Below are 13,034 nucleotides of genomic sequence, written 5' to 3' on the forward strand. Positions count from 1 at the left end.
CCCCGGCAACCAAAGTAATGCCCGAACTTTTATTTTGCAAAAGTACTCATAGTATTCTAGGATTAATTCAATGGTGGTCAACATCAAGGTCCATATAAAGGGATCCTGATACAATATAGGGATTGCAGAGAAAGGATAGCATGGATGTAACAATGTTTAGAGATGACTAAATCTGAGATCTATTTTAATGTCAAGAGTCAACTCATTGTAATGGGTTGAATCCAGACTTTAATATGCATACAATAGAGCAAATGAAAATTAATGATTGAAATAATTATTTTATGTTTGATTTCTTAACAGTTATTTACTGCTGTTACTTATTATTATTAATCAGCTCATTTTTTTGTACTTTCTTAAAGTTACTAAACTTGCCATCAGCATTATGACCTTCCTTATCCATGTGGAGAATTACAAAGTGAACTCTGTATCTGACATATAAGATTGAACTACATACATTTATCTTATTTAGAAATAATAGGTTCAGGTAGTCCTCAACTTATGACCATGACTGAGTCCAAAATTTATGTTGTTAAGTGAAACATTTATTAAGTGAGTTTTGCCCCACCCATTTTGTGACTTTTCTTGCCACAGTTGTTAAATTAGTAACCCAGTTGTTATGTAAACCTGGCTTCCCCATTGACTTTGCTTGTGAAAGGTTGTAAAAGGTGATCACATGAGCCTGAGACATAGCAACTATCATAAATATGAACTGTTGCCAAGCATCCAAATTTTGACCACATGACCATGGGGATGCTGCAATGATCATCAGTGTGAAAAATGCTCCTAATTCATTTTTTTTCAGTTCAGTTGTAACTTTGAAAAGTCACTAAATGAACTATTATAAGTTGACGACTACTTGTATAGCCTTAAACAATGGCTTATTGAAACTTGGTTTGCTGAATAGTCCATAAAAAATAATTTCAATACTAATTACCATTGGCAAGATGGGTGGCATACAAGTTCGATAAAAATAAAAATAGTCCCAAAATATAATTCTTGATGTCCCAGAATATATAGGTAGTCCTTGACTTTCAACCATAATTAAACCCAAAAATTCCATTGTTAAATAATACAATTGTTAAGTGGATTTTGCCCCATTTTATGACCTTTCTTGCCAAAGTTAAGTAAATCATTGCAGTTGTTAAATGAATCTGGCTTCCCCATTGACTTGACTAGTCAGAAGGGAATCTTGTGATCCCAGAACACTGCTACCATGATAAATATACACTAGTTGCCAAATGTTTGAATTTTTATCACATGACCATGGGAATGCTGCAATGGTCATGTGAAAAATGATCATAAATTGCTTTTTTCAGTGCTGTTGTTAACTTTGAACAGTCACTAAATGAATGGTTGTAAGTTAAGAATTACCTTTACTAATACAAAACCAAAGAAGCCATATTACAGTGTATTGTGATATTTGAACACATATGTGTTAAATGGAGCTTGTTCTCAACCAAGTTTGTCCACAGGTATAAGCTATGCTAGGGGTGTCAAACTTGCAATGTCAAGTGATGTGTTGTGACGTATCATGACTTTTTTGCCATTGATGGCAATGGGGTAGGTGCAGTTTCGCTATGATGCATCTGGCCCGCAGGCCGGCAGTTTGATACCCCTGACCTATGCTGACCTACCAAATAATAACTTCTATGTAGATTAAATTAAGAACAAAATACAACTTAACTTACTTGACATTTTGATAGATAAAAGTTTCAACCAGAGGAAATTAGATCTGAAAAACAATAACAAAATGCTGTAAAATAAAGTCTATCTTCGTCTGTTATACTGGCTGGTCCAGTGCAGTTCATTAATAACTCCTATAGTTAAAACATACAAATGGAAGAGAATATATAAAGACACAAATACTCCTTAGTGAGTTATATTTTTAAACAATGATAAACTTATTTGTAGTTCCTGAGCTCTGAAGTATATGAATAATTTACAACCAAGAGTTATTATTAAAGAAATATATAAAAATCCTATTTCTTAGAAAAATTAGAAGCATCTTATAAAAATTAATATGGTGAGACACTATTATTGATGTTCAAGTCCTGCTTGTAGTCTACAATTCAATTTTTTTATTACTAGTGTGATATGACCTATTTGGACCACAGAAGTATTATTCTATTAGGTATTTTTAGTCATTTTGTATATATCAAGAGATGGAGATATGAAAATATACAAGTAGCAACAAGGGGCAAAATCAATTGTTATATTTTACAGTTATAATTATCCATACTTCATACTTGTGCAACTTCTTTAGAAACTTTGTAAAGACTGCATTAATATCTGATTATGGGAAGAATGAAATGATAACAAGAATAAATATGAAATCTAATGTTAATACTTTGATGAATATGCCTGGGTAGATTGTCAGAATTCATTTGGTGACATTTGGTGACAGCAGGTATCAATGTCAGAAAGGAGCATATGCTTGCAATTTTTTTAAAAAAGTATATGATAAAGTAAATACATTTGAATTATGGAATAATGTCCAGTTTTCATTAATAGATTTGAAGGTTGGTTGTTGAATGTGACAGAAATGGATAGCAAATTGTACAACACTAAACAGAGAGAAAGGATTTGTGATGTCTTCTTGCTTGTTTAATATGTTTATGGATATAATAATGCTTATGATGATATTAGAAGTTTTATTATTTATTTAATTTGAATGCTGCCCAATTCTAACCAACTCTATTGGACATAAGCACAAATGTGTATATACTTTTCTATAAACTGCAGCAAAAAAATTTAAGGAACACAAGTATGAAAATCTATATTCTACTAAAACTCTTGCTCTTATCTTAACTGGCAAAACAGTACAGCATAGCCAACAATTTTTGAATCTAGATATTTTAAATGAACTAATAACAGAAAATGTCCAAAATGTGGAACCTATGATTCCCATAGAATTAAAATTTGGCAAATTTTGTGAAACTTTTATGACATGAAAATTATCATAAAACATATGACATAACGTGTCATAAAATATTTACTGTGCTATACAGTTCAACATGGACTATTTTTATGGCAGATGTATCTCTGGATGTATTCCAACTTTTCCACTGAAAGAAATCTATTAAAAGTTTTGTCGTTGTCATCTGCCACGGATTGTCTAGTTAATCTATCAAAGGCAAAACAATGTTGCGTTTAACCAGGAAAACGAAGTGAACAACTGCAAGTTATATGTAAATGGTAAAAATCTAGATGCATTTGTATATTTTCAATATTTTCTAAAGATGGGAAAATGCAGGGAGAAATTTTAAGATGTGCAAAATATAGAAACATGGAGAGTAATACATGTTATGGTTGTGTATATGACTGTGCTTTTACTCTTTTTGTTTTACAGAAGTGAGAGTTAGACATATAAGGAGAAATTAAGTACAGTGGAAATGTGGGGTACTTAAGATAGAGGAAGAGGACATAATATAAGGCAGGGGTCTTCAACCTTGGCCCTTTTATGACTTGTGGACTTCAAGTCCCAGAATTCCTCAGCCAGGCACACTGGCTGAGGAATTCTGGGAGTTAAAGTCCACAAGTCATAAAAGGGCCAAGTTTGAAGACCCCTGATATAAGGAATGCATGAGTGCTGAATGAAGGAGGGCTGTGAATGACAGGTAGAAAGAGTATATAAGATGGTTTCGTTCTTTAGAAAAAAATAACATACACACACAAACAAAAGAAAGCAGAGTAAATATGTCATGAGGAAAGGGAAGATCAGGAAAGTTGTGATTGAACTTGATAAGATTTTCAAAGAGAGGGAAGTGATAAGCTTGAAAAACAAAAGATTGTGCATAAAGTTGTATATACTGGCATAGTGGAATAGGAGATGGTTAATGTAAACTAGTTTTAGCAATGTTTCATTTTCAGTTTATTATTTTAACATTTTTTCTGCTTTTTGCATAATGCTGTTTTGGCTGAAAGAAACGGCATGATTTGGGTATATAGTATTTCCCTCCAATTCCATGGTTAGTCTTAAGACTAGCATAAATGCTTATTCATTGCTTTTTTTACTTTCTTCTCTGCTTTTTTGATATTTACATGCTTCTCATGACAAGGATCTGGCCTTTTATATTTCACAAGTCATAATACACTTGGATGACACAAAAACTTCATTAATGTGATACACCAAACCTCCTTTTTTAAAAATATGCCACTGAATAAACGTACCTATATTTACACATTGTAATATCTAGACACAGACTACATTAGATCACAACCAAGCCAACTACATTTTGACTTAGGTGATACATCATATATTTTTATAAACTTTATAGTTTAAAGTACCATCAAAAGTAAAAGGTAAGTAGCAGAAATAAGATTTGATGGACTTCAGTGCATTTCATTTTCAGTGTTTTTATTCTTCATAGATGCTACTAGCTGAAACTTCCATGTGTATCCCAATTTCTTTGGCTTTCTGGCATAGGATAAAACAAGTAATTCTCAGCTTTTTAAAAGGACTTAAAAGTACCCAAGATACATTTGCTTCATTTTACTAGTAATCTTTACAATACCTATAACTAAAACATTATACTGTCAACCAGGAACGAGAGAGAATCGTTCACAGTCCACTACCCGCTTATGACATCTGATCTGAATCAATTCCGTAAGAAGCAAAAACAAAAGGTAGGGCAAAAAGTATTAAGCTTATATCTCAATCTTTAAAAGCAAGTACTCTGAAGTTAACAGCTCTACCCATCGCTTTTACAGAAAACAACAAAATCCACCCCTCCCCCCGCTCCGCGGGCCTTGCATTTGTTCTTCATCTCGGCTGACAGAAGGAAGTTAAAAAGTAAGAAGAAAAATCTTCCAACAATTACTGCGGTGGGAAAGCCCGCCGTAAGTGGGAAGATTTCCGTCTCACACCGTCTCTTTAAGAGAGATCAGGTCCGGGCTCCGCGGACTCACCAGCTTCGCATCAGACCCCCAGGCCTCTCTGTCTCCTTTCTCTCAGACCCGAAAGGAACCAGGTAGATACAGATCGTAGCTTCCGTTTCCGCTTCGGCATATTCCAAACAATTCTTCAAATTTGCAGATTGCAACAAACCTTCAAACTAATTTTTTTAAAAAATGTGTTCTTTTTCCGTCCCGGTAAAAAGAATTGGATTTTTTATGTAATTTTCCTCCCTCCCCTTTTCTCCCCTTAAAGGGTCTGGGTTCGATTGTTGCGAAACTGCGAATTCATATGACATCTCTCTCTGCAAGGCAGGAACGTCTTTGCTGGAAAAAAAAGGGGGGTGGGACAGGGAATGCGTTTGCGCGTTAGTTCACGTGGATGCGAGAAGACGTTTATGAAAAATTTAAACCTCCGGAAGTCTGTTTATTTGATTTATATCTATTGTTACCCAGATTCTCCATAGTTAAGGGCGGCTATACAGTAATCAACAAAAACTAAGTTACCGCAAAGATACAATACAACATTTATAGCATAAATCTTAAAAATGGTAAGAAGGTCACAGAAGGTTACAGAAGTAATCTCAATATGCGGAGTAGCCTGTTTCACATTGTGGATGCATCCATGAAGAACAGCATCTGTAAAATACCTGCCCCCTCCATGAAGCAGAATTAGTTTTTCTGGACTGGATATGGAAAGTTTTGTCCTAGTTTAGTCCTAGTTCCCTTTCTGGTTTGCAATATTTACAATAAGTAACCTGGATTTCAAAGAAGCAGAGGAACTACAGATCAAATTGCCAACATTTGCTGGATTATGGAGAATTCAAGGGAAGTTCCAAAATAGATCTACTTCTGCTCCATTGTTTATGCTAAAGCTTTTGATTGTGTGGATCACAACAAACTGACAAGTTCTTGAAGAGATGGGAATACCACACACCTTACCCATCTCCTGAGAAACTTATATATGGGTCAAGAAGCAACAGTTAGAACTAGACGTGGAACAATTGATTGGTTCAAAATAGGAAAAGGAGTACTACAAGATTATATATTGTCACCTTCCTTAACATAGTAATGTGGGAAAGAAATAGAATAACAGAATAAAGAAGAATAAAGTAAAATAATAATAATAATGAAAAATCACTAAAAGCAAAAATCATGTGTCTGCATAATCTCTGAAAAGAAAGCTGTGTTAGCCAAAAGCTGTATTAACAGTACGTGAATGACCTAATGCATATTTAGAAACATTGTATAAAAGTAAAAACTGCCTTCATTGTATTCCCATGAGAAATGGACCTAACGTGTGAGAAACTATCTGAATGTTACACAAAGTAGATTCCATATACAATGTAAGATTCCATCTATGCTTCCTTTGTTCCTGAGAAAAAGAAACCTATAAAGCTTTAGTTTAGACCCTCCCCCTTGTTCAGAAATTTGCTGATTGTTAAGTCACTTCTGAACCTTTTTGCGCAAAAATAAAATCTCTCTTTCACCTTCGGAATTTCGTAAAAGCCCTTTATTTTTTTAAGGCTTTATTTTTCCACAAGATTTATGGCGACTTCTCCGCCGGGACATTTTTAAGGGCTTTTAAGAAAAAGGATTTAACCTTCCAAGACGGATTGCCCTGGTGGGCCCCCCCCTCTCCTAAACGACGACAGCTCCAAAGCTGGCTTTGTAGCTCTTGACTATGAGGAGACTTTGACGGGAGGAAAGGGAATTAACCCATCAGGAAGCATTCCAGTCTGAGGATCCATGAGGGTGACAGACAGATCTTAAATCAACAAAGGAGTCTGGAAAACACTGCAGGCAAGTATTGTAAAAACAGGGGAAACCTGATCCCTTTTGGATCGGAAGAGGGGACTGATCACCCCCTAGAAGGCAAAGGTGGCGTCCTTAAGCCTTCAATAGGCAGGATTGTGTGGGAGGTTAAACCATTGTAGCTCATGCTGAGTGATCAATGGTAGTGTATTAGAGAGATGGGTGGGAAAAAGTCAAAGGAGAGCGTTGACCAGACGCCACTCCAGTGCATATTAAAGAATGTCAAAAAGGGTTTTTCTAGGGATTATGGAAATCCAAAACCAAATCCAGCCATGTTAAAAAGATTCTGTGAATCTGAGTGGACTGCCCTGGGCGTAGGGTGGCCAAAAATGGGATCGGCGAATCCCGAACTCATTGCACGGGTTCATCAAATTGTGACTGGAAATGGTTATTGGGACCAGTATCCCTATATTGACCAATGGAAAATCAACATTGCAGAAAAACCGAGATGGTTAGCAAAATGTCAGATAGAGTATGCAAAGATATATTTGGCAAGCCAAAAAGCCAAGCCTCAAACAAAAGCTAAGATTTTCAGCCAGGAAGATAGGGAGGAAATTGCCAGACCACCCCCCTACATTCCTAGAAGAGAAGAAGGGAGAATAAATCAGCAAATTCCACTCCCTCTGCCTGAAAGAGAAGCCCAATTTCAGCCAGAAGCCGGTGAGGAAGGAAAATTAGCAACAGCTGGATCCCTTCAAGAAACAGATAAAAGCTTGAATAACTTTGAAAGTGAAACCTCAGTTTCTAGCCGCACCAGGAGCAAATTAGAAATAAAAACAGAAGAAAATATAGCCCCTCTAAGAGAGGTGTTGGTTCCTGGACCAGATAACACTAATATTTCAATGCTACAATATGTTCTGTAACCGTGACAGGGAGGAGGAATGCAAATCAGATCAAAAAGAAAAAAAGAAAGTTGAAATGTTAGCCGTGGCATTGGGAGGAACATGCCTAGGACCCAATCAGTGTGCCATCTGTAAACAAGAAGGACACTGGCAAAGGGAGTGCCCCCAGAGGAATGGCCAACCCAGGGGACAATCTCGCCAGTATGGAAGAGGAAGAGGAAGAGGATTTAGAGGGACTTTCCAGAGAGGCTTCAGAAAGAGCTTCAAAGGAAGAGGGCATCCAGTTTATCCCAATCAGACAGAGGAAAGAGAAGAAAACATGATCGGCTTAGCTGACATGGAATGGGAAGACTGAAGAGGACAGGGTTCTATCGCCCCACCCCCAGAGCCCATTGTTAAAATACGGGTGGGAGGACAGGTTGTCCCGATGCTAGTTGACACGGGAGCCACCAGATCTGTCCTAAATAAATCTATTGGCAAGCAATCAAATCCTTGTGGTAGCCGTATATTTAAAAATTCGCCAATGTGCTTTAGTCAAGCCCTAGCCCAAGATCTTGCTTATCTGAAGTTATTCAGACAAGAGGATTGTTGCCTTCAATATGTCGATGATGTCTTAGTAACTGGCCAAAGCAGGGAGGATTGCTTTGAAAACACGTCCAGACTGCTCCAATTGTTACAAGACTGTGGTTATAGCGCATCCAAAAAGAAAGCACAATTAGTTCAAGAGACTGTAATGTATTTAGGCTATGAACTTTCACAAGGACAAAGAACTTTGGGCCCCCAGAGAAAGCAAGCTGTGTTACAGATTCCCATCCCAGAAACAAAACAGGAAGTTAGAGCCTTTTTGGGAATTACAGGCTTCTGTAGAATTTGGATTCCTAACTTCGCTCTCACAGCTAAACCATTGTACCAAGCTTTAAGGGGACCAGAAAAAGAACCTCTGTTGTGGCAAGAGGAACAAACCCAAGCAATGAGACAATTGCAACAGGCTCTCACCACAGCCCCTGCCCTAGGACTACCTGATATATCTAAGCCATTTTCACTTTATGTGGATGTAAGACAAAATGTAGCTTTAGGGGTCCTTACCCAAAAACAGGGAAGTTGGAACCGCCCTGTCGCTTATCTGTCAAAACACCTGGACATTTCTTCACAAGGCTGGCCCCAATGTTTAAAAATTCTAGCAGCAGTTATGCTATTACTGCAGGAGGCAAACAAGTTAACCTTTTCAGCTCCAGTGACTGTTTATACTAGTCATGCCTTGCAGACAATCATTGACAATAAAGGACATTTATGGATAAGTAATCAACGAATGCATAAAATACAGGCTCTTTTATTAGAAAATCCACAAGTTACACTGCAACAATGCTCAACTTTAAACCCAGCAACTCTAATGCCAATTCCTGATTCAACCAAACCTGTTCATGACTGCATGCAAACAATAGAACTACAATATTCTTGCAGACCTGACCTTACAGACCAACCCTTGCATAATCCAGACTATCAATGGTTTACTGATGGTTCTAGCTTTATGGATAAAGGATGTAGATACTCTGGTTACGCAATAGTTTCTCAAACTTCTACTGTTGAGTCAGCACAGTTGCCTAGTCAAGCCAGGAGATAGAGTGTGGGTAAAGCACTGGAAATCAGATCCCTTGAGCCCAAGATGGAAAGGACCGTATACTGTTGTCATGTGTTCTCCTTTGGCAGTGAAAACCCTGGAAGGAAAATCTTGGATCCATTGGAGTAGAGTGAAAGCAGCTGCACCTGCAGATCCGGTGACCTACAAGGTGGACAAGACTGACAAGCCTTTGGTGTTGAAATTTACAAGAAATACAGCAACGGGTTCCCAAGACATGGTGTGATCAACAACCTTGCTGAGACACCCCAGGAAGCTGTCTCTCTATGCACGGTGGAAGATATGAGGATTCTACAGCTCATAATATTTGTTAATTATTTAATATGCACACACATTCCTACACAAATCAGTACAATGGCTACACGAGAGGTCATAATGCAGAAACCCTCTAATAAAGAATTATTGAGTAGCACACACCAAGAAAGAGCAGAAACACAGGGAAACCAAGGTTGTCAAAACTGTATCAAAACTACAAAACAACGAAACCAGATAACCAAGACTTTGATTTACCATACAGTTAAACCAGAAGGATGTCAAGATAGTTCTCCTGACTCTTGTACATACAATAGAACTACATATAAATTTTGTAGAAAAGGTGTCCAATATCAGTGTTATAACCCGAAGTCTGATCCTGATCGTTGGGCCTTACAAATCAAAACACATAGAACAAGAACTAGCTATAAGGACCAGGCACTCTTAGGGATCTCCCAATGGAAATCCAATCCACACTCCAGTTTTAGCGTCACCTTTGATGTTTGCAAATCAGCTAATTATTGGACTCCAACATATGGTTGCGGAGGGATTGGTAATATTCACAACTTTATCCCAAAACATAAGTACTTGTGCCCACCAGATGGATGTGTGGTCAAATGTAAGTGGTGGTCATGTATTAAGTGGCATACCCAAGACCCAAAAGAGATAGACCACATCTTGTTTGAAAAGAAGGAAACAAAAGCAAATTGTTTGTGGAATGGATAACTGTAATTTGGTGACTCTCACAGTCAAGAATGGCAGTTGGTTCCTAGAACAAAATAGATGGGAAGGTAAGAAATGGATGTTTGGGATAGGAATAGATAGAAATGGCTATGACCCAATGTCAGAAATAGAAGTCAAAATTATAACTGCAACCAAAAGACCAGAACAAAAATCATTATTTTGGTCATATTATGAGGAAATGGAGAACCTATATATTCCTGAAGTATCTAGACATGTAACCAATACCTTTGTTAAGTTAGCAGAAGACATTGCCCATACTTTAGGCGTGTCTAACTGTTTTGTGTGTGGTGGAACAAACATGGGAGAAAGGTGGCCGTGGCAAGCACAAGAGTTAAATTATACCAAGGTACTGGAAATGTCTAAAAATAATATATATTTTTTTTATTAAAAATTTTTATAAATTTTTACAAAAAGACAAAAAAAAACAATACAATACAAAAACAAAGCAAAACAAAACAAAGCAAAACAAAACAAAACAACCCTTCCCCAACCCTCCCCAAAACCCCCACTCCCTCCCCCCCCGGAGCTTCCCAGAGCAGAATATAGGTTTAATTAAAAAAAGTTAAAAAAATTATATGAAAAAAAAAGAATATAACACTAAAATATATGTATATATATAAAAATAAAAGTTATAAAAAAGCTAGATGATATTTTTTTATATCCAATTTAAATTGTATAAACTTTATCCATTTATCCCAAACAGCAAGAAATTTCTCTTGCGATTGTTCTTTTAAGAAAGCCAAAATCTTTGCCATTTCCGCCAAATAAGACACTTTAAGAAACCATTCCTGCAAAGTAGGCAAAGATTCCTTCTTCCAATATTGTCCTACTAACAGCCTTGCGGCTATGATCAAGTTCAACATAAATATAACCTCCTTTGTATCACAATCAGTAACTATACCTAATAAAAATAATTGTGGAGTAAATTTTACCCTCCTTCTAAAAATTCTCTGAATATTCCACCATATCTTAATCCAAAAAGCTTTTATATTTCTGCACGACCACCAGATATGATAATAGGTGGCATCCAAACAACCACATCTCCAACATTTAGGCTGTAGGTCAGGGTACATAAAAGACAATTTTTGTGGATCAAGGTGCCATCTATAAAACATTTTATAAAAATTCTCCCTTAAATTCTGTGCTTGTGTAAATTTAACATTTCTCACCCAGATAGTTTCCCAGGTATCCAGTAGAACTGGTTCACCAAAATTCTGCGCCCATTTAATCATACAATCCTTAATTAATTCTGTTTCTGAATCCAATTCCACTAGAACCCCATAAATTCTCTTAATATGAGTTTGTCTTTGATCCTTCACTTGCTTAATAAAATTTTCATCTTCTCTGAGAAAACCCACCTTACGATCCATCTTCCATCTGTCTACTAATTGCCTATATTGAAACCAAGAATAAATGATATTTTCATGTGCTAGCTCTTCCAATAATTTTAACTGCCAATTTCGTCCATCCCATCTAAGTAACTGTGTATAAGACACCATATCCATTTTGACACCTCTTTTTATCCCCTCTATCGCATGCCAAGGTATAGCCCATAATGGTATTAAAAATAATAATTTAACCTATACAAGTGGGAAAGATGGTGATTGGGGTCTCACTTCCAACTTGGTAGGACATGTATGTTACTCAAGAAACAAAACAGAATCTTGTGTAGCAGTAGGTGACCTCCTATGCACAGGGACATGGGAAAATGGTAAATGGTGGTCTGGAACCAATGAGACCACTGCTATGGATCCTGGAATTAACAAGGCTGCTATGACTATGAAGGTTTGTAGGCCTGCAAGTTTTGTTAATTCTAGGGTGTATTTTAATTCCTTGCTTGATCCCCTGTCTTATAGCCATGATTCGGAGAATCTCAGAAAGTACAGCCCAATTAACAGCAAAACATGAAACAATGTTAGCCTTATGGGAATATAAAATGGTACCTTCAGGAGATCCGGAATCAGAGGTAGAATAATGGAAGTTTAAGCTGGAAAACTTCCAAAAGGGGGGAGTAATGTGGGAAAGAAATAGAATAACATAGAATAAAGAAGAATAAAGTAAAATAATAATAATGAAAAATCACTAAAAGCAAAAATCATGTATCTGCATAATCTCTGAAAAGAAAGCTGTGTTAGCCAAAAGCTGTATTAACAGTACGTGAATGACCTAATGCATATTTAGAAACATTGTATAAAAGTAAAAACTGCCTTCATTGTATTCCCATGAGAAATGGACCTAACGTGTGAGAAACTATCTGAATGTTACACAAAGTAGATTCCACATACAATGTAAGATTCCATCTATGCTTCCTTTGTTCCTGAGAAAAAGAAACCTATAAAGCTTTAGTTTAGACCCTCCCCCTTGTTCAGAAATTTGCTGATTGTTAAGTCACTTCTGAACCTTTTTGCGCAAAAATAAAAATCTCTCTTTCACCTTCGGAATTTCGTAAAAGCCCTTATTTTTTTAAGGCTTTATTTTTCCACAAGAATATCATGCAAAATGCCAGGCTGGATGAATCACAAGCTTGCCAGGAGAAATATCAACAACCTCAGATATTCAGATCATACCACTCTAATGGCAGAAAGTGTAGAGGAGCTAGCAGGAGCCTCTTGATCAGAGTGAAAGAGGAGAGTGCAAAAGTTGGTTTGAAACTCAGTATTTAAAAAACTTAAGATCATGGTATCCGATTCCATCACTTCATGACAAATAAAAATGGAAGCAATGACAGCTTTATTTTCTTGGGCTCCAAAAATACTGCAGATAGCGACTGCCACCATGAAATTAAAGTAAGCTAGCTACTAGGGAGGAAAGCTATGGCTAACCTAGACAGCATATTAAAGAGCAGAGACATC

General features: G+C 36.8%; 1 protein-coding gene across 1 annotated transcript in view; it reads right to left on the minus strand.

Annotated features, from left to right (window-relative positions):
* The window catches only part of SMARCE1 (SWI/SNF related, matrix associated, actin dependent regulator of chromatin, subfamily e, member 1), a 47,967-nt gene extending 42,953 nt beyond the window's left edge, over positions 1-5,014 (minus strand). Inside the window, exons 1-2 of the mRNA XM_039353993.1 lie at positions 4,909-5,014; positions 1,689-1,732 (exon numbers count right to left, since the gene is read on the minus strand). Coding sequence (XP_039209927.1) covers positions 1,689-1,695 — 7 coding nt within the window. The 5' untranslated portion in view covers positions 1,696-1,732; positions 4,909-5,014. The remainder of the gene's footprint in view (positions 1-1,688; positions 1,733-4,908) is intronic.
* Positions 5,015-13,034: the final 8,020 nt, after the last annotated feature.

Source organism: Crotalus tigris, unplaced genomic scaffold (genome assembly GCF_016545835.1).
Source record: "Crotalus tigris isolate CLP2741 ecotype Arizona unplaced genomic scaffold, ASM1654583v1 scf7180000018544.1747854, whole genome shotgun sequence".
Taxonomy (NCBI): domain Eukaryota; kingdom Metazoa; phylum Chordata; class Lepidosauria; order Squamata; family Viperidae; genus Crotalus; species Crotalus tigris.